We start from the raw sequence: 21,995 nt of genomic DNA, 5'->3' as shown, positions 1-21,995 counted from the left end.
CATGCCCAAGAATCCAGTCATGTTTTCTTTCTACAATGCCATCAGTGTCAGAGCCAGCTGAATCTCAATGGGTATGTCATTCCAGCAGCAGGCATACCATTAGAATAATAGGCATTGTAGCCAAAACAGAATAATTATATTGGAAAGGGTAATTTTTCAGGATTATGACACCTTCACTGAGTCTCTGGCATCAGCAATTCCTCTCCATTCCTGAACAATTCCAGGTCCCTTCTTTTAAACGTTGTCATTTTGTCAGGCGGAGGAAATGTGCTTTCTCCTCCATCTTATTCCCAAATGGCATGTTCCCCATTATTTTTCATTGTTGTCTGAGGGCATTGTTTGACTCTTTGCTTAGTACAGAATCTTATTCTCCTGAGATTATAAAATTCAAACACACTTTAAATTTCTTGTCTTAGTTCAGTCAGCTGATCTGCTCCTTCATAGATCAATAACTATATTGAGCATTCTTGGACAGTGCTTTGAAAGAATCATGCAGGAACTTACCAAAACATTCTCAAGAAAGTAATTTCCTGAAGCAATGGAGTGCAAAAATTAAACTACTAATTAGGAATTTAATACAGTATTAACTTGAATGGTTAATCAACTTATAAGAGTTAGATTAAAAGAAAATTCCAGAACAAAAGCTACTTTGTGGTTCTGTATTATCCCATTGTAATATAATTCCGAAAACTGGAAATACAACTAACTGGAACAATGACATTTTTGGGCTAAGAATTTGTATCATGTACATACACACTTCTGGAACCTAATGCTTTAAAAGTAAAATGAAATTGGTTTTGTTAAGAAACCATTGCACTTAATCATGGAGAACTTTAACAACAAAAGAGGGCAAATAACTTTGCTTACAGCACATTTAGTACCAGGTAAAGTATCAGAATTGTTAGAAATTAGAAGCAAATTACAGAAAAGAACTTCCAGCAAGTGTTCCTTTGCATCTATCACTTATAAAGAGAAAAGGCAATTCCTTTCCTATTTGCAAACTTAGATAGTTCCCAAACTTTTTTTTAATGATTCACCTGGAGAAGATAGGGAAAAAAATCATCCATTGACATTCGAATGGCAAAGTTGAGATGCAATATTAATTCTACTAGCATTTATTTATTTATTTTAAATGGTATGTAGGTTTTCTGAACATAAATACTGACACTAACCCATATTTTGTCAATGCTGTACGTAAGAATACTCCACAAAGTAGCTGATTTTCAGTGACACCATTTTTCTTTTTGTCCTTTAAAAGTTTGTAGTAGGTATGGAAACTGAAAACCATTTCATAATTTACTAAAAAGAAAAAAATAAGGCAACAATATTTGCCAATTGAAAAGACTAAAGGACCAGGTTAGGGACAGATCATCATGGAGAAAATCTGTTGCAAGATGCAATCTGGATATGTCACCGGGACAAGAGATTTACTCTTCTGAAATTTTGGACTTATGCTAGAGCCTATCCTCAGGAAACTTCTCTCTACCGAAATGTGTGCTTTGGGCTATTCTATGTGTCCTACTTATATGGTGCCTTACTATTGGTTGATTGGTGGTTAGTTTCCTCCCTGTCTGTCCTATATAGTCACAGGGGCAATCCATGCAGGAAATCCAGTAGATACGTAAATAAAAATCTATGTTGTCCATAAGAGGAAACAATGAGCTAATAGCACATAATCATCATCAACATCATGTGATATCATCATGAAACTGTGCAAAGTTCTTTGTGGCCATCAGAAGACTAAATAATATGAACTAATAATATGTGAACACTGGCCAAACCAACTGATCTCCATAACATAACAACCTTGTAGTTATTTTATCATGACAAAAATATTACCATTGTTGGTAAACAGGAATAATTATTACAGATCAAATGAAAGTTGCCAGCAAAGAACTTTTATGAAGTCATGGTTATACTTAGTAGCTATTAGCATAGATTTGTCCACAGAGAAAGCAATATAAGGACATAGCAATTCAAATTATGTTTTATTTAAGATAAAAAATGGGAGAATGAAGACATTTGACCCCAACGTGAAATTAAAATAATTTATTTTTAAACAGCTGGCCGAAATTTTGAAATCACAGGTTTTTAATGTTCCTGTCTGAATTTCTAAAGACTTGGAATCCCTGTAATGTCACATTTTGGATGGATACATGCACACACACACAAACTAGATATAAACCAAATTTAAGGACAATGAGTTGTCCTATAGCAGCTTACAAATTAAGAACACTCTCTTAGTTTTATCTCCCGGGGATTTATTTTAATGGGGTTTGGGTTTTAATTGGGGATGTTTTTTAGGGTTTTAGAATATATTTATTTCTTGTACAGCCTATCTCCTCCATCCAAATGTATTTAAGTGTTTTATGATTGTATTTTTATCTGCATTGACTGTACACCGCCCCGAGTCCCTTCTTGGGAGAGGGGGCGGTCTAGAAATCCAAGAAATAAAATAAATAAATAAATAAATAAACAATGATGCTGAGATAAAATATTAAAAAATGAACTGCAATTCAGCTAAACTGTCAGCTTGTTTTGATCCATGAATAAGTTATCAACATTTGTTAGACATCAAAATTAACAGTATATCAAAATGACTGGCAGCAGCTCATATTCTAAGAGCTATGTTTAAGATTCCCTGTGCATTCTTATGAGTGATTTGAGGTTTTGTTCCTAACTTTGAATTTTAAGCTTCCATGACAACTTACTTTAAAAAAAACATATCAAAATGAAGAAGAGAGGGTTTTTTTTATAAGGAGGTAAAAGTTTATTTGTTCCTACTCAAAAAATACATAATGAAATTTCTATTTTTACAAAGTTCTTCAGATATAAACCACATGTCCATAAAAATTGATCTGTAAATGAATAAGAACAAGAGTATAACATTAATATACTGTGCAATTGTGGATTTTCACTGTTTTTAACAGCATCTCTCTAAATTAGTAAGAAAAGAGTTTGATTCTCCAACTGAGATAAGCTTATTTTCATTTTTTTAAAACAAAATTGAAATAAGGATCAGAGTATCTACATGTTGTGTACACCTTTTAGTTGGTGTGATGTTGTCTACACTATTTTGATTTACAAGGTGGTTTCTAGATTAGGAGTCCACCTTGCCTATAATAACATTAGCATAGGAGAAGTAAAACTGGGATTTGATTGTACTTGTCGAGACATACTGCCCCAAACGAGCCCAAACTGTCTAGTACTGCCTTTACCATTAGCAGAGTAGCATTTGGTATGGATACAATGAACTCTGGTAACTTAGTCAACACTTTCTTTTTCTTACTACAAAGCACTATGTAAAAACCATGACTGATCAAAGCTATGACAACAATGGTAAACTGTGACCTGGAATCTAAGAAGAGCAAATATAATGACATAACATGTTGTGTAGCAGTGGGGAAGGATATAACAGAACTCAATGAATTCTGTCTGTTCATGAATTAAAAAATTCTGTAAGTTTTGCCCCATTTTACAACCTTTCTTGCCACAGTTGTTAAGTAAATCACTGCGGTTGTTAAGTTAGTAACACGGTTGTGAGGCGAATCTTGCTTCACTTTTAACTTTGCTAGTCAGGTTGCAAAAGGTGCTCATATGACCTTGGGACATTGCAACCATCACAACACAAGTCAGTTGTCAAGTGGCTGACTTTTGATCATGTGATCCTGGGGACGTTGCAACAGTTGTAAATGTGAAAAATAGTCATAGGTCACTTTTTCAGTGCTGTTGTAATTTGAATGATCACTATGAAGTGTTGTAAGTAGAGGACTTAAACTGTATATCATTGGGAGTTGGGCATTAAAATGATATTTTTTAAAAAACAATTATCAACATTGGAATATCTGCAAGAAATAGAAAGAATTTGAAAGACCACAAATTAGATCAAGTAACAGAAAATGAAGAAGCTAAAGTGCTCTGGGATTTTAGAATCCCAGACAAGCAGACAAGCACCTGCCACATATCCTAGATTTAACAACTGTTGATAAGAAAGGTTTTTAAAAAGGCTGTATAGTGGATATTGCAGTACATGGAAACAGCAACACAGAAAGAACTGGGCGGGGTGTTTGTGTGTGTCACAAAACACAAAGACCAGCAGATAGAACAACAACAATTGTGACGAGAGAAAGCAAAGTGAATACCAATAGTAATATTAATAATAAAATAGTAACAGTAGTAATACTATTGTAGTATATACTATACTATACCAATAGTAATAGTAACAGTAATAATAGTAATAATACCAGTAATAACAATAGTAATGATAAAAACGCCCAATCCAATCTAAACATTTTGGCCTACTATGCAATCACCCATAATAAGCATAATAAACACAAATGGTAACAACAGAAAGACCCTTCCAGCTCTGCTATTGTATTGTAACTAAAGAGATGAAATTCCAAGTAATGTAGACCAAAGTAGTTGGGTTTGACAGAAGAAATACAAAGAGAAATTGCAAATAATACAGTGGAAGAAAAAAACAGAGCAAATAAAACAAATTTGAGTCACTTCACCTTGCTTTGGTACTTATGAAGAGAGCCTAGAACAAACTTTGTCCCTGGCCCCCTGATATGATGGAACCAAGCTCTGCATGCCTTTAGAAAAACTGTTAAAAACTTTTTCTCCAGGCCTGTGTGTCCCCATTTCATTATCTAATTATCTTGTTTGGTTGCCATTTTATATGTTATATATTTTTAATATTGCACGGTATTTTTCTTTTGAATTATCTGCTTCTATTGTACAGCACCAAAAGCCATATTGAGTTGAGAGGCTCAATACATCCATTTACTAGACAGATCCTTACTAAAGATGAAGAAAAGTTAAGAAAAACAAAGCCATATTGAGTTGAGAGGCTCAATACATCCATTTACTAGACAGATCCTTACTAAAGATGAAGAAAAGTTAAGAAAAACAAATCTTGGTAGAAAAATAGTCAGCATACCTGGTCTGCTGAAAGGACAGTTTATCAAACAAAGTAGAAACAGTTATACTATAAGAACTTATTTCTGTTCATTTTGTTATACGCAAGTCAGAGTTGGTTACATCAGGATCCTATGAAATGGGATTTATTTATTCTTCATACTTCTAGACCAGGGGTCAAACCTGCGTCATCACAACATTGTCACGTGATGTATTGGGACATTTTCCCCCTTCGCTAAACTGGTAGGAGGCAGAGCCAGTACGTGACACTCCAGCCCACAGGCCACAAGTTTGACACCCCTGTTCTAGACCATCTCACCTAAGTGGCTCCGGGTGGGCTTAGAAAGTATGTACAATAAAAGAATAAATGTTTGATTAGTTAATATGGATTGAATACAAAAATGAATAATCTGTACAACAGTGGTATATTGAGAGAGGTTAAGGTTAGGGCTAAAAAAAGAAAAGGTAATGTATGGATCAGTGTACTGATATGGTAGAAGCAAGTATTTCCAGGAGAAAACGATAGAGAAATATAATGAATAGTGTTAGTATAAATTAGATCTAGCTATGTTTCTTCTCCTCCTCTCCCATTATTTCAGGCCTTTTAATTTCTTCGTCTTAGTATTCCTTATTCCTTAGTCTACACTCTCCCTAATTTGTTTTACTTAATGTCCCTCACTTTCATATATATGAAAGATAGGGATAAATTACAGGAACAAAATCTATAGTGAGAAAATTGTGATTTACTGGAATACTATTATCCAATAACTTTTCCCCAGCAGACTATTGAAAGTGTATGATTTGTCAACTGAGATCATACTCTATGCATGCCCTCTTTTCTTATGTATAATTATTGGATTACATCTACTTCATGCTGTAATTCTAGCTAAGTTTAGTTACCATCCTCATGCAGCCTGACAGCTTAACAATTCTAATTTTACAAGCTCAGAGTTTCCTGAACCACAAGAAGAGCGGCAAATAAATTTGACAAATAAAAATATTATTTGTCATAAATAACATGAGATAGTTTAATCATATATACCAGGCTTTTTCTTTCTTCCAATGTTTTCATTAAAAAAATGAAAACAAAAAATGGAACTGTAGCAGCTATAATTCAGTGTAGTGTTTGAACAATATTACAAGAGCCATTACTTTAAAAAGAAAAAATGTGTGAATCAATAATATAGTATATAGACTTTCCCAAAAAAACTATTCTCCACATAAGCTTACCAGCATAACCTGTGAAGAAACTACAGTCTGTCCTTTGCACAATGCAGGGTATATAAATATGATGCTTATATAAATCTTTTTCAAGCGACACTGCCTCCTTCTGGACACAAATAGTACACAAAGATTTAAAGAACAAATTGTAAATTGAAAAAGCATATCACCAGTTACCAGGAGACAAGTTCAATGTGGGGAAAAAATCACTTTACTATAAAAAATAAATTAATCTAACATTTATAAATTGTATACACTATCTCAGATTGTGCAGTAATTTGGGAATACAATTCACAGTTTACAGTATACAGTTCTGGAATTCTTTACTTTCTTTTTAACACTTTGGATATCGAGAGATACAATTCTGGAATACTAAAGCTAATAAAATACTAATAATAAAAATAATAAAAATAAAATCATGGCAAGCACAATGAACTTATATAATTGAGGAATGGTAGGAGGGAGAAATAAAAAGTGATTGGTTAATCAGTGATCAACAAATGAATTGACTAATATCATAACTTTGTAAAATTATATACCTTAAATTGGCTAACATGTTTATGTATAATATTCCCTTTCATCCATCTCTATAAACATCTGCTTATTCCAATAATTTTAATCATTCCAATAGATTGGCACCAATATTTATGTATCTTGTAGCTGGTAGAGAAAAAGCCAGTTCATGCAAGTTGTTACCTATATCCTGTTTCATATCTGTACTATCATTTGTGTAACTCGTTTTATATATAGAGTGAAAACTGCTTTCCAAATATGGAAAACGTCTATGAAAATTTAATGTCTTTCTTTAAACTGCACACAGATTTTGAAAATAGATAATAGTTTTGTGATTTATAACTATTGCCCATAATCTGCAGTCCCAGGACTGCCCTTGAGTTGTCCTTTAATATAATAAAGGACTTTATCAAATACATGACCAAATAATCATATAGAATGCATTTAAGTAATGTTCCTTAAAAATAAATCAATGTAATTTGCATTCCGCCCCTATTTGCTCTTAATAGAAGTAAAGAGCAGTGACACTTTTTTCAGATAATTTGTTTGAATACACATATTATGAAAAGTGTGGTTGGCTTGGTTTGAGAATAACATGTTTGTATTTTAAAAACAAAACCATTATGAACCACAGTGTACAACTTGATGTACCATCTCAATTCAATCTTTGGCTATTATGGGTATTCACTAGATGTTTCTTTCTGGTAATGAAACTAGAAGGCACCAAATGGAAAAGTGATTAATTCTATGCCTGGTCAAATAATTTACTATTATTAATGAATACTATACTGCCAAAATTAATTTTATACTTCACTTTCCTTTCCATTAATAAATCTTAAATCAAGACACATGTCTATTGCTATTTCAAACATCAGATTATTTACAAGATCAAAGTGATTTACATTTTTAGCCAGAATGTAAGCTTTAGAGCAATCTATTTTATAGCAAAAATATAGTAGAATATTATTAATAACTTGGTAACATTATAATCCAGGTAGTTCTCGATTTACAACAGTTCATTTAGTGACCATTCAAAGTTACAAAGGCACTGACTTACAATTATTTTTCACACTTATGACCGTTGCAACATCCCCACAGTCATGTGATCAAAATTCAGGTGCTTGGCAACTGACCTGGGATACTGACAGTTTCAGTATCCCAGGGTCATGATTACCTTTGGTGATCTTCTGAGAAGCAAAGTCAATGGGGAAGCCAGATTCACTTTACAACCATGTCAGGGGTGGGTTCCGACAGGCATTACTGCCGGTTCTCTCGTGTGCGTACCACGCATGCGCTTGATGCATACTGCACGTGGATGCATAGTGCGATTAAAATTGTTCTGCGCATGTGCAGATTCGAAAAACAAGATGGCAGCACCTACGGCCGGAGAACCAGCAACCCAGGCCACCAAACCGGGTATGAATCGGTAGGAACCCACCACTGAACCATGTTACTAACTTAACAACTGCAATGATTCACTTAACAACTGTGGCAAGAAAGGTCATAAAATGAGGCAAAATTCATTTAACTAATGTTGTGCTTATCAACAGAAATTTTGGGCTCAATTGTGGTCATATGTTGAGAACTACCTGTACTCATTAGCTTAATAAATACTTAGCAATTTAGCTAAACAGCAGAACACAGATTTCAGGTGAATCTTAACTTAGCCCAGGTTCCCGTCTATTTTATTATGCTATTTATTTATTATCCTGGCTACTTAATTTTTATTTTGTTTATAATTAAATTCTATAGATTTGACTTTATTTCAGATATCACTGTGACTTTTTCTGATGTACAGAGCAACAGATTCCAAATATTACTCTTGTTCTTTATCCATAAATTCACATTCCTCAAAAACCTAACTCAACATTTAAATTTTGTGACCATGGCATATTAAACTCAGCAGTGATATTCTATTTGGAATTTGCCACGGTTAATTCCTTGGGGATGAGAGAACTCCGCTCCTCTGCTTCGGTATTAGAAAATAAACAGATGTAACAAAGTAAAAAAAGAATGGATAACATCTTGGTCTTTAATGCCATGTATCATGGGGGTATATGGAAGGACTTCAGTACAAGTCCTTTCCCCATTTTCTCCCTTAGTTTTTCAGAAATGCTGTAGCTCAAGAAACAAATATTCTGTCCTTCCATAAAGCCTTGAAAACCTCCCTTTTTCCCCTGCAATTTGGCCAGCATGGAGAATAAGCACTTTTCTATAAAAAAACAAGATCTTGATTGAGATAGGTGTGGTTAACTTTGGTCAATTCTAAGGCATTATAAAGTGGCATTAACACTCCACGTGATCTTGATTCTATCCCTCTTGTTGATGCAGCCTAGAACTGTGTTGGCTTCTTTGGCAGATGCTGCACACTGCTGGCTCCTATTTAAATGGTTCCCTACTAGGACTCCAAGATCTCTCTCACAGTTTTCACTTAGTATATATATATATCAGGTATAGTAATTCACGAACTATAGTTTATTGCCTAAGTGGAGCGTAAATACGACCGACTTCGGGCGACCACCTCGTCTCGCTCACCTGCCCAAGTTTTGTGCGGCGGGATCCGATAATACTTGTTTCCAAAGAGGTCGATGCCCACGTACTCGCTCCCTGGCCCGATAAAGCGCTGCTTTAGCAAGCGCAGAAACCGCCCGACGCCGCTCATGCCGGGCGAAGGGCGCTGCGAGGCCGCAAACCACAATCGCAGCTCCCCCCCCTCCCCGAAAGGGACCGGCACGTGAGGGGTCCCACACGCGGTGAGATGAATCCTCTCCCCTCCCCTTTCCGTCAGAAGCCACGCCCACATCTCCCTCAGGCCCACAACGTCCGTCCTGTTTATTAGAGATAATAAAATCGAAGAAAACACATTCTGCATTAACACACACACAAGCAAATGTATTTTATGTAAAAAAAAACCAATTTACTAACGGCTGAATAGCTCTCTGTTAATAACATGACTGTGAAAAGATATCCTCTGGAAAAGCGTTTTGAGAGAATGGAAATATTTCGAATTTACACTAGAAACGCAAAGGAGAAGCCGCTTTGCCGTATCTTTTCTTATACGTTTCTCTATATTCTCCTGAACCTGACGCGGTCGACGCTTGAGGCATTCTCAGCCGGTTCTTCCCCGACCGATGACGTTCCAATACCAAGGTTTCTTATTGGCTGAGAGCGCGACGCTTTGAGCCAATGGGCGCGAGATCATTTCGCGGCGTGGTGGTGTCCCCGTCGCGGGTTTTTCCTTCTCGACTATGCTGGGTTTTCTTTTCGCTCGTCAGGCGGGTGTAGATGACCCGTTGAGGTTCCGACGGGCGGAGGCTACGAGGAGGTAAAGCCTACTACCCGGATCGCCTTTAGTCTCCTCAGGCCACACGTGATCACAGAGGGTGCCGCAAAGCCTCAGCGTCAGAATAAACGCCTCAGACCCCGGGTTCGTGGGGTGGCTCTCTGGATACATCATCGCGGCCTTCAAGTCAGGGTTGATTCCTGGCGACTCCCTGGGCAGGTCCCTGCAGCTTTCTTGGGAAGAGTTCAGCAATCGTTTGCCAATCTCCTTCCTTAGGGCTGAGAGAGGGACTGGTCCACGGCCACCCACGGCTAACTTTGGGCTTATTTGTTTTATTTATTTTTATTTTATTTGTTTTATTTTATTTATCAAGCATGTATAAGATGACAGATTTAAGTATAAACATGATTATGAATACGTGAAATGGATGCGAATACAAGGGAATATTAGGACAGGGACGGTAGGCACGCTTATGCACGCCCCCTTACAGACCTCTTAGGAATGGGGTGAAGTGAACAGTCTAAGGTTAAAGTTATGGGGATTTGGGAAAGAAACCACAGAGTCAGGTAGTGCATTCCAGGCGTTGACCATTCTGTTGCTGAAGTCGCATTTTCTGCAATCGAGTTTGGAGCGGTTTACCTTAAGTTTGTATCTATTGTGTGCTGGTGTATTGTTGTGGGTGAAGCTGAAGTAGTCATTGACAGGTAGGACTTTTTGTAGCAGATAATTACAATGCAATACAATAGCAGAGTTGGAAGGGACCTTGGAGGTCTTCTAGTCCAACCCCCTGCCTAGGCAGGAAACCCTATACCATTTCAGACAAATAGCTATCCAACATCTTCTTAAAGACTTCCAGTGTTGGGGCATTCACAACTTCTGGAGGCAAACTGTTCCACTGATTAATTGTTCTAACTGTCAGGAAGTTTCTCCTCAGTTCTAAGTTGCTTCTCTCCTTGATTAGTTTCCACCCATTGCTTCTTGTTCTACCCTCAGGTGCCTTGGAGAATAGTTTGACTCCCTATTCTTTGTGGCAACCCCTGAGATGTTGGAACAATGCTATCATGTCTCCCCTAGTCCTTCTTTCTCTTAAGCTAAACATACCCAGTTCCTGCAACCGTTCTTCATATGTTTTAGTCTCCACTCCCCTAATCATCTTTGTTGCTCTTCTCTGCACTCTTTCTAGAGTCTCCACATCTTTTTTACATCGTGGCGACCAGAACTGAATGCAGTATTCCAAGTGTGGCCTTACCAAGGCATTATAAAGTGGTATTAACACTTCACGTGATCTTGATTCTATCCCTCTGTTGATGCAGCCTAGGACTGTGTTGGCTTTTTTGGCAGCTGCTGCACACTGCTGGCTCAAATTTAAATGGTTGTCCACTAGGACTCCAAGATCCCTTTCACAGTTACTACTACTGAGCAAGGTATCACCTATACTGTACCTGTGCGTTCCATTTTTGTTGCCTAAATGTAGAACCTTACTCTTTTCACCATTGAATTTCATTTTATTAGATAGTGCCCAATGTTCAAGTTTGTCAAGATCCTTTAATTTTATGTGCTACACTTAGGTCAGACTGAAGGCAGTATAGTTCTAAATTGTCTTAAGCCCAAAATTTCAAGTCTAGTGGCATAAGGGATTCTGTTGCGATCAGAGGAGTGGAGGACTCGTCTTGTGAAATATCTCTGGACTCGCTCAATTGTATTAATTCCGATATGCAGTACAGCTTCCGCAGACTAGAACTCACAATATTCCGAATTTCTAGCTGATGCCTTAACTATGGAGATTCTCAGTCATCCAATTCAATTTCAATTTCAATTTATTAGCGCTTATAGACCGCCCCCTCTCCCGAAAGGGACTCGGGGCGGTGTACAGTCCATGTCAAAGAACAAAATTAAAACAATAAAATTACTAAATGGACAATATATATATACAAATATACAATAGATGGATAAGAGGAGGATAAAAGATGCGCAGGACTGTATTGCTAATAAATAATTAAAATATACAGACATTAAAATCCCAATACTCAATAAAATTAAGTCTACCGAATAATCCCCTTAAAAACCAGTAAAAATATAAATGCCAGGAGATAGGCATTGAAATTATGCCAGGCCAGCCAGTCGGAACAGGTGAGTCTTTAGTTTCTGCCGGAAGGAGCGGAAGTCGGTGGTGGTTCTAATGTCGGGGGGGAGGTCATTCCAGACGGTTGGGCCCATCACAGAGAAGGCCCTACTCCTTGGCGTCGCCCGCTGGCATTGCCTAGCGGACGGCACCAGGAGAAGCCCCTCTCTGTGAGAGCGAATTGGCCGCTGGGATGTATGTGGGAGGACGCGATCCCTATGCCATGGAGCGCTTTAAAGATGGTGGTCAAAACTTTGAAACGCACCCGAAAGACCACAGGCAGCCAGTGCAGCTCGCGCAGGAGCGGTGTTACATGGGAGTACCTGGTACTCCCCATGACTGCCCGCGCGGCTGCGTTCTGGACTAGCTGCAGTCTTCGGGCGCGTCCCAAGGGAAGCCCCATGTAGAGAGCATTGCAGTAGTCGAGGCGAGACGTCACCAGTGCATGAGTGACCGTGCGTAGGGCATCCCGGTCCAGGAGGGGGCGCAATTGGCGCACCAGGCGAACCTGGCGGAACGCCCCCCTTGCCACGGCTGCCACATGGTCATCCATTGACAGCCGGGCATCTAGGAGGACGCCCAAATTGCGCGCCCGTTCCACAGGGGGCAATTGTTCGCCCCCTATGGCCAGCGATGGAGTCAGCTGGCTGAACCGAGGCGCCGGTAGCCACAGCCACTCAGTCTTGGAGGGGTTGAGTTTGAGTCTGTTGTCCCCCATCCAGACCCCGACGGCTTCCAAACACCGGGACATCACTTCGACAGCCTCACTGGGGTGGTTTGGGGTTGAAACGTACAGCTGTGTATCATCAGCGTACAGATGGTATTCAACCCCAAAACCACGGATGATCTCCCCCAGCGGCTTCACATATGCGTTGAACAGGAGGGGCGAAAGGACCGATCCCTGCGGCACCCCACAAGTGAGTGACCTCAGGGTCGACCTCTGCCCCCCCGTCAACACACATTGCGATCGGTCAGAGAGGTAGGAGCCGAACCACTGTAAAACGGTGCCTCCGACTCCCATCCCCTCCAGCCGGCGCAATAGGATACCATGGTCGATGGTATCAAAAGCCGCTGAGAGATCTAATAGGACCAGGATAGAGGAGCAACCTCTATCTCTGGCCCTCCAGAGATCATCAACCAGCGCGACCAAGGCTGTCTCTGTGCTGTGTCCGGGTCGGAAGCCAGGTCATGGTTGTCCAAAGGTGCTTTTTTTCAAGAGGCAACTGGAGTTCCTGGTTTTTCTTTGAAGCCGTTCTCATCCAAGAAGCGAAGCTCTGACTGCAAAGAATATCAATCCTTCCATTCCCCACCATTCAGTCAGAGCTGAAGAAGGTTCCTGGATTGAGAAGAGAAACAGCTTCAAAGAAAAACCAGAAAGTCCAGTTGCCTCTTGAAAAAGCACCTTTGGGACACTGCTTTAAAGTAGCTCTCTTTGCTAGTAGGTCCTGATAACAACAACAATAATACTGTCTTTCTAATAAATCTGAAAGGCGTCATGTGGGAGAGAATTGCAGGAAAAGAAATAGCATTGATTATAACCCTCCTTGCAAGTATACAAATTGGTAAGGAAGACTGATCGCGAGTTAGATTCACTGTGTAGAGGGGAGCCAAAATGTCCTTTCTAGTGCCATTCCTAGAAAGTGGAAGAATTGTATGGGCAAAATATGCAAGAAAGCTTCACCTGTGAATGTGCCCTTGTTCAAGCTTCCTTGGTTGTTCATATACTTAGCCTGTAAGCCATTTTCAGTAGGTTCATTTTCTGCTTTATTTCGGGGGGGGGGGGGATTGTTTTATTCTGAAATTAGGAACTGATGCCCCTAGTTCCATCACTCTAGCTGCAGATTCAAGAATGGCATTTAGATGAGAAAGGGTACATAAGGTGACCTATGAATGCAGCCTTATAATGAAATGTTTAAAACCTGGTACCATTATGAAATTATACCATTTTAAAGAGAAGAACATCCAACAGTTACCTTAATGATTCCAGCAAAATTTGGTTCACCATATCCCAAGGCACTCAGTTTCATTGATAGAGTTTATGTTTACTTTCTCCTAATGTTCAGGAGAAATTTATGGCTCATTATTTTCCACCCTTTAGTTCTAATCTTGCTTTTGGAGAAAGAGTACATTGTATTTAATAGATAGAATTGAATAATCAATTTTATATGTACTACCTGGCACAGTGTCAAAAGGTGAAATGTAGATAATTTCTTTGTAAATCCTAAAATTATAAGGATAGAATCCTTCTTTACAAGAAGGGTATGTGATTTTTAACATAAGTGTTTTAAATTAAAAATCTAAATTCTAGTTTTGCCAAATCAGTAGGATTTTTTTAAAGATTCATTTTTATTTATAACTTATAAAGCTTACTTAGAATAGAGATAATGAAGTAATTCACTTAAAAAATTGAAATGCTATTTGATATATAGAAGTACAATACATAAATATTGTATTGAAGTGTTATTTACCTATCTGTGCTTACATTTCATTGCATAATTTACATACAAATGTAGTATACTGACTACATTTAGATACTGATATGTAGTATGTCAGCTTCCCAAATTTTGAAATTGACTACAAAAGATATTATAAATGGTAAATGTAGTGGATTGAAGAATTTGATGGGATTTCAATAACAAAATATTATAGAGTTTTAATTATGTTTATAATAGCTTCCTTTTTTTAAAGGGTATTAAGCTTGGAATTAAATAAGAACAAAGATGTTGAAAGAATTCACGGAAGTGGAATTAATACCTTGGATATTGAACCTGTTGAAAATCGATAGTATGTATATTTTATTGTGCTTTGTTATGAAATATATTTTACTGAACTGATTTGAAAGTATTTCCATTTTTAAATTCATGGTAACTTTTTTCATAGAAGCATTTTCTCAAATTTCATGAATCCATGAAATTTCAGAAATTTTCCTTGCAGCATAATGAAAAAATGCCAGACAAACTGAATAATTTTGAAACCATAATTAACAATATTCAAATGCCTGCCCCAGAATGAGTGTGTGTATCATTATATGTACATACCCAGATTGTTGGTGGCAATATGCTGAATCTGAAAACCACTTAGAGAGGATTGTAAATAAACTATGAAATGGTATATAAGTCTAAGTATTATTGCTACTGTTTTGTTCAGAAATCCTTTTGATTAATCTCATATGTTCCCCTCTAACAGCTCTGGGTACATTTTCTAAGAATTCTTGTGTTGGTAACTTATTTATTACTTACTGTATAATTGACCTATGGCTTCTGCTGTGTTTCCCTGAAAATAAGACCTAATTATTTTCTTTTGGGGTCCAAAATAAGTACTAGGGCTTATTTTGGGGGGATATCTTATTTCTTGAGTGCTGCTGCCGCAAGATCAGGGTGGGCTGGATCTACCCCATGAACCCTGCACCTTGGGGCCCCAGCAACCAGCCCATCCCTGATCTGATCCCTACCTCGCCTCACGGCAGCAACTTTAACAGACTCATCCAGCAACACCCTGCGTGGCCACCGGCCCACTTCTTCTAGCAACTGACCTGTTTGCGAGGGCCCTGAAGTAAGCCAGGGTGCGCGTGGGGCAGCTCAACCCCCCTTGCCTCACCTCATATCGGCAACACCACGAGCAACCAGATGGAATGGGTGGGCAGCCAGCTGAGCAAGCACTTAAGTAGGGCTTATTTTGGGGGTAGGGCTTATGTTGGGTGCATGAGCAGAAAACGTGCTAGATCTTATTTTTGGAATATGTCTTATTTTCAGGAAAGCACAGTAAGTGCCACCTAGAGGATCAATACAAAATTAACTAGGGGTTAGTTCTTTATCTGGCTAGTGAAAATGGAATCTGGGCAGATAACAAAATAAGCGTTAACCAAGCCATTTTCAAACCAGAGAGACAGACAGTCAACTTAATGGAAATAATTGCTACTCCATATTTGGACAGAACATCAAGGCTTAAGTAAACCTGAAACTAGGATAAAAGTCTGCATAGAATTGGACCTGGAGCAGTTGTGGGCAGGGAGGTAGTAGACTCATGCTTTCTTTACCAGATTCACTATCTTAGCATGTCATGTGAACATGATTAATATGAAGAATTGGGTTGTGCCTTAAAATATTTGCAGATATGCCAATAAAAAATTCTTTAAAAATTCTTTGTTTTAGGACAACTTTTAAACTATATCAAGAACACTTTATTATAAAACCATTATTCATATATTTCAGTCTTAAATATTTTTTTGTTTGGAGGGGAGATGACACAGCACATAAAATGGTATTCTAAAAGAAGAAATCAACTTGAAATTAATATATATTATATATAAAATATATTTTAATTTTTATATTAATTAAAATGTTCTAGTATTTTTAAATTAATACTAATTTTCAACTATTTTTAAAAGTAAATTACATGCTTGGTGGGGGGGAGTAAAGCTTACAACATCTGAATTGATTCATAACTTGTTTTTTTACAGTATGTTATCTGGAGGTTCTGATGGTACTATTGTATTGTATGACCTTGAGAACTTTAGCAGAACGCCATGTTATACCTGTAAAGTGATTTGTTCTGTGGGAAGGTGTGTATACTTAAAAACTTTTTATGAATATGTTACCTACATTATATGTTTATAGTTCATTGCTAACTCATATTTTGTCAACAAAGTAAATGAAACATTATTTAAGAAACTATTGTTAGCACAGTTTGTCCTATAGCATAGTTAGCACATATTTCTAATACTATGATCTTGTACCAAGGTCAACAAGATTGATCTTCAGATTGAGCTTTGGGGATTGTTTAATAGACCAAATTTACACGTTTTTATTTCATTTTTCACTCCTACTTAAACATTTAGGGAAACAAACTTAAATTCTTTGTGGTTGGCATTAAGTTCTAAGATTGGTTTCAATTCAGTTCAAAGTTCCAAAGGAAATTAGCTATGTAAAATGGAGGTGTGTTTTGCCCCATTTTACAAACTCTCTTGCCACAGTTGTTAAGTGAATCACTGCAGGTAAGCTAGTAATTGGTTGTTACGTGAACCCCATTGACTTTGCTTGTCAGACAGGTGATCACATGATCCAGGACACTGCAACCATCATAAATATGAGTCAGTTGCCAAGCGTCTGAATTTTGATCATGTGACCATGGGGGTGCTGCAACGGTTAGCAACGGTATGAAAAATGATCATAAGTCACATTTTTCAGTGCCATTGTAACTTTGAATGGATAACATAACTGCTTCAGAGCTAGTACATAGCAATAAACTTTGGTCTCCTCTGCATTGGTCCACTGTTTCCATGTTTGCCCTAATGGCTCCTAATTTTATACACTTTGATTTAGAGGAAAGTTTGGTTATCAATCATTGTACTGCAGCACATTGGTGTGCCACAATAGGTTTGTAGTATGCCGCCTCAGCCACAAACCTACCTCTATGACATCACCAGGTAGACTGCCTCCATTCGTTTTGTGATGCCATAGGATTTCCAGTTTGAAGACCTGGAAGTTCCACCTTTGTAATGTGTGAAAACTGCTGGTTAAGAGAGATGGCCTTCTTGTGTATCTTCTTTGGAAGGCTTTTATATTTTTGTATTATTTTTTTTTAAAAAGTGTGATGAAACATTTACCCAGTAGGTGGCAGAGCCAGCTTAAGTTATTCTCCGTTACATTAAACCAAGGTATAATTACAGTTCATATAGGATTTGAACTATTTTAATCTTTCTTTCCTGTTTGAACTAATCTCAGCTCTTCCTGTAAGGGGTTTGCTACTTAGGTCTTGAAAGAATTGACACATTCAGATTTGTTGAGCATTATTACAGCAAATCATCCCTGTCAATTTTACTTTTCTATGACTATATTATAGGAACCATCCTGGTGTTCATAAATACAGCGTAGAGACTGTTCAGTGGTATCCTCATGATACCGGCATGTTTACCTCAAGTTCATTTGATAAAACACTGAAAATATGGGATACAAATACTTTACAGGTAAGTTTTCTTTAATAATTTGATCTTTATATGAAAGAGAAACAGTAGGATTTTAACACATCCTTGTTTTTATAAGGGATTGGCTAATTTTTGTAAAGCAACTTAAATGAGCACACAATGCAATCAAGCTTAATGTATGATTGGTCTCAAGAGTTGATGTAGGATCACAGACCAGCAAAGAGTCTGTTCTTGGTACGGAAAGTTAAATAGTTGATCATGGAAAAGTAGCTTTTAAATCAGTAAGTTATATTACTTGTAAATGTCAGACACAGGCTTATACATTGCGGTAAACCATAGATTATATAACCATTCTTTATTAAAGCAGGGTTCCTCACATTAAATTGTAGTTTATAAACCATAATAGCTAAGATAACAAGCATGCTAAGTTAAAACCACAAGCTACATTTTGGCTTGTTATGTTGAATGAGCTTAGACAAAGAAAATGTCCACACAACATGCCACATTTGGTGTAATTGGATAATTTACTCTATATTCTTTTATGTATGACTATTATATATGACTGATAACCCGGCATTGTCCGGGTATTTATTTATAGGGGGGAAATGTCCGGACAAAATGTAATTTCTAATGTTGGATTTTCCCCCTTACCAGAGGGAGCCCATTTGTGGAGTACTCTGAAGCCGTTACCATGGCAACTCCACTGCGCTGTACAATAGAAGCCATTTTAGGGCAGTACAGTAGACGCCATTTTAAAGTACAACATACATATACATACACATATACATATATATATATAAATGCAAACCAAGTACAGACCAGGTTGCTATGGAGCAGACATCTGAACTGATATCCCAGTCAACTTTGTAATAGTCAGCTAAAATATTTCCTGCTTTTTAAAAAAATATTTTTTTAAAAGTAATTTAAAATAAATTACCATATTTTTTCCACTATAAGATGCACCTCACCATAAGACACACTTAAGTTTAGAGAAGGAAAACAAGGGGAAAAAATATCAGGCAGAGCCTGAGAGGACCACAGATAGGTGTCCTCTAATGTGCCAGCTCTGCCTATTGATTCCAGTGCAAAAAAGAGACAGAAGAGGTGGGCAATGACAAAGACAGAAGAGGTGGGGTTCAGCACAATAAAAGGATCCTGCCACGATGATGAAAACATAAGGGACATTATGACAAGTATTTTGGCTGAATACATCCAGAAAGAGAAACAACATATTGGGTGGGAAATAGATTTGGTTTATAGAGTGAACTCAGCTTATGCTAGAATACATAATGTACCCAGGGAGGTACACATTAAATTCCTTAGAAAAAGTACAAGAGATGAAATTCTGAGTGTACAAAGGGGGCAAGAATTGAAATACCAGGACAGGCAAATAACCATTCTGAAACAGATCCCCAAGAAATTTAGGGAAAAAAGAAAAAGCTATTCGCAGCTAGCGAAGAGATTATACCAGAAGGGGGTGTGGTTCAGATGGCTGATGCCTGAAGGTATGCTAGTATTCTGGGAGGACACAAGAGTTAGAATCAACACATCCATAGAGGCACAGGCCTTTATGGAAAAAAATAAAGCTCTCTTAGAAAAACCAGATGATCCTACACCAGATACACAGGACACGGGAGGGGCCGGAGCTCTGCTAGCGGGGGGAGATGGGGCGACACCGAGAAAGCTCAGATCACAAAAATGAATAAGATATCTGCTTGACATAAATTGATCGAAATTATTAATTGAACCTATATGCTGACTATACGTTACTATTTTATAATGACTTCTTTGTAAATGTAAACTTTGAGTATGGAGGGAGGGGGCCCCTACCGCACACTGCAACCGCCAAAATTTGTACCTTTCCACTACCTTTTTCCCTGTAAAATTTTAAAAAAAACAATAAAACTTTGTTTTAAAAAAAAAGGATCCTGCCACCACAGCCCAGCTGCTATTAACCAAAGGACCAGCCTCACTTTGCTGGGGGGTGGGGGGAGAGTGCATCTTATGGAGCAAAAAATACGGTACTTTAAAAAAATAATATTCTCAATAACCTGTTTGGCATCAAATCAGCCTCATTGGCTATCCCTAACACCCTACTATCATTCTGGTACCCAAGAAACCCTCCATCAAGGAGTTGAATGACTACATACTGGTGGCTTTAGCATCCATAGTTATGAAAACCTTTGAAAGGTTAGTGTTGGCCCATCTGAAAGCCATCACATATCTGCTGCTAAACCCCTTGCAATTTGCCTACCATGCAAATAGATCAAGCAGATGATGCTATCAATATGACACTGCATTACATCTTATAACAACTTGAATCACCAAAGAACTATGTAAGGCTCCTTTTTATACTTCAGTTCAGTATTCATCATTATTCCTGAAATCCTGTTCTATAAACTGACTCGGCTAGTTGTGCTTGATGGTCCTGACCACATTTGTAGATGGATTATAGGCTTTGTAACGAATTGGATGCGGCAGGCGAAACTAGGGGAAATCACATAGAACACCCATTCCATTAGTACAGGTGCCCCCAGGGCTGTGTGTTCCCTCCATTACTCTTCTCTCTATATACCAATGACCGCATCTTGAAGGATCCCTCTGTTAAAGTGCTGAAGTTTGCAGGTGATAAAACCGTCATTTGTCTCATTCGAGATGATGATGATGATGAGTCTGCACATAGACAAGAGGTAGATCAACTGACTTTGTGGTGTAACAAGAACAATCTGGAGCTGAACACTGTTAAAACTGTAGAGATGATAGTAAATTTTAGAAGAAGCTGTCCTATTCTACCACCTCTTACAATATTAGGCAACACAGTATCAACAGTAGAGACTTGAAGTTTCTAGGCTCTGTTATTGCCAAGGCCTTGAAATGGACACCTAACATTAGAAACATTAAATAGGTATAACCAAGGATGTTCTTTTTGTGTCAACTCAGAAACAGTTTTACAGAGGAATTATTGAGTCTTATCATTTGTACATCAATAACTGTCTGGTTTGGCCCATATGTTTAGTATGTCATCTAAACATGATCATAGTTTTTAGTTTCACATAATCTTGCCAAGTAAATATTAGTAGTTGGAATCTACAAGCCAAGTAAGAGAAGCAGCACATTTTAGAGACATTTAATCAAGATAGATATTTTAAACTTCAGAGACCATGAAGGTGTCCTCTACCTCTTCAAAATTGTGGAGAAAATGTTACTGCATTTTCAGTGTTGCATCAAGTTGAATCAAGTCTCAGCGCAGCCATAGTTTCTCACAAAGCAAGAAATCACTTGGATTTTCATTTGAGCATATCAACTTTAAAGCCAGATATCTATGGTTAAAGGGCACCAAGTTCAAAGGTTGCATTAAAATGATAATAGAAAGTAATACATTATTTTACTACAATGTTATTTTAAGCACAAGTTTCTATGAATAAGGAATAAATGTTATTTAATGTCTTAAGTAAAATAATAATAGGTGTTTAAAATTTAAAGTTCAATTTTATAGATATTAATAGTACTGAAATTTAAATAATTAATAATTGAATGATGGTGAATAATATAAATGTATAAGATTATAAAATGTAAAAATTTGTGGAAATGTATAAAAATAGGAAAAATAACTATGTAAGATGTAGGAGGGGGGTAACATAACATAAATGTAGAATGGTATGAGGTTTTTTCTCTTTTGTAGTTGAAAACAGTATTAAAAATGTTGAAGTAGAAGCTGTTTAATGTTGTATAAGTACATGTATCTTTGTATTATGTTGATGGTATATGCAGGAATAAAATGTGACACTATTTTATATTTGCTAATGTGTTATAAATAATAACTATGGTTTATTGCTTCTGGCTAAGATTTGAATTGGTCCAAGTATTTAATAATGTATTGTTTTTCAATTAACAGCCTGCTGATGAATTTCATTTTGATGGGACAGTTTATAGCCATCATATGTCTCCTGTTGCTACAAGACATTGCTTAATTGCAGGTTTGCATTAATTTTAAATATATTTTGAATATAATA

General features: G+C 37.4%; 2 protein-coding genes across 2 annotated transcripts in view; one reads left to right on the top strand and one right to left on the bottom strand.

Annotated features, from left to right (window-relative positions):
- Positions 1–9,425, bottom strand: part of NDUFAF2 (NADH:ubiquinone oxidoreductase complex assembly factor 2) — a 52,987-nt gene extending 43,562 nt beyond the window's left edge. The window contains exon 1 of the mRNA XM_081945873.1: positions 9,190–9,425. Within this exon, the coding sequence (XP_081801999.1) occupies positions 9,190–9,316 (127 nt within the window). The 5' untranslated portion in view covers positions 9,317–9,425. The remainder of the gene's footprint in view (positions 1–9,189) is intronic.
- A 428-nt stretch (positions 9,426–9,853) lies between these two features.
- Positions 9,854–21,995, top strand: part of ERCC8 (ERCC excision repair 8, CSA ubiquitin ligase complex subunit) — a 35,901-nt gene continuing 23,759 nt past the window's right edge. The window contains exons 1-5 of the mRNA XM_081941938.1: positions 9,854–9,979; positions 14,748–14,843; positions 16,519–16,620; positions 17,901–18,024; positions 21,878–21,959. Of these exons, the coding sequence (XP_081798064.1) occupies positions 9,903–9,979; positions 14,748–14,843; positions 16,519–16,620; positions 17,901–18,024; positions 21,878–21,959 (481 nt within the window). The 5' untranslated portion in view covers positions 9,854–9,902. The remainder of the gene's footprint in view (positions 9,980–14,747; positions 14,844–16,518; positions 16,621–17,900; positions 18,025–21,877; positions 21,960–21,995) is intronic.

The sequence above is a fragment of the Natrix helvetica genome (assembly GCF_964273705.1).
Source record: "Natrix helvetica genome assembly, chromosome: 2".
NCBI lineage: Eukaryota > Metazoa > Chordata > Lepidosauria > Squamata > Natricidae > Natrix > Natrix helvetica.
Note: the sequence above shows the minus strand (reverse complement) of the source record. Positions and strands in the feature narration are given on the sequence as shown.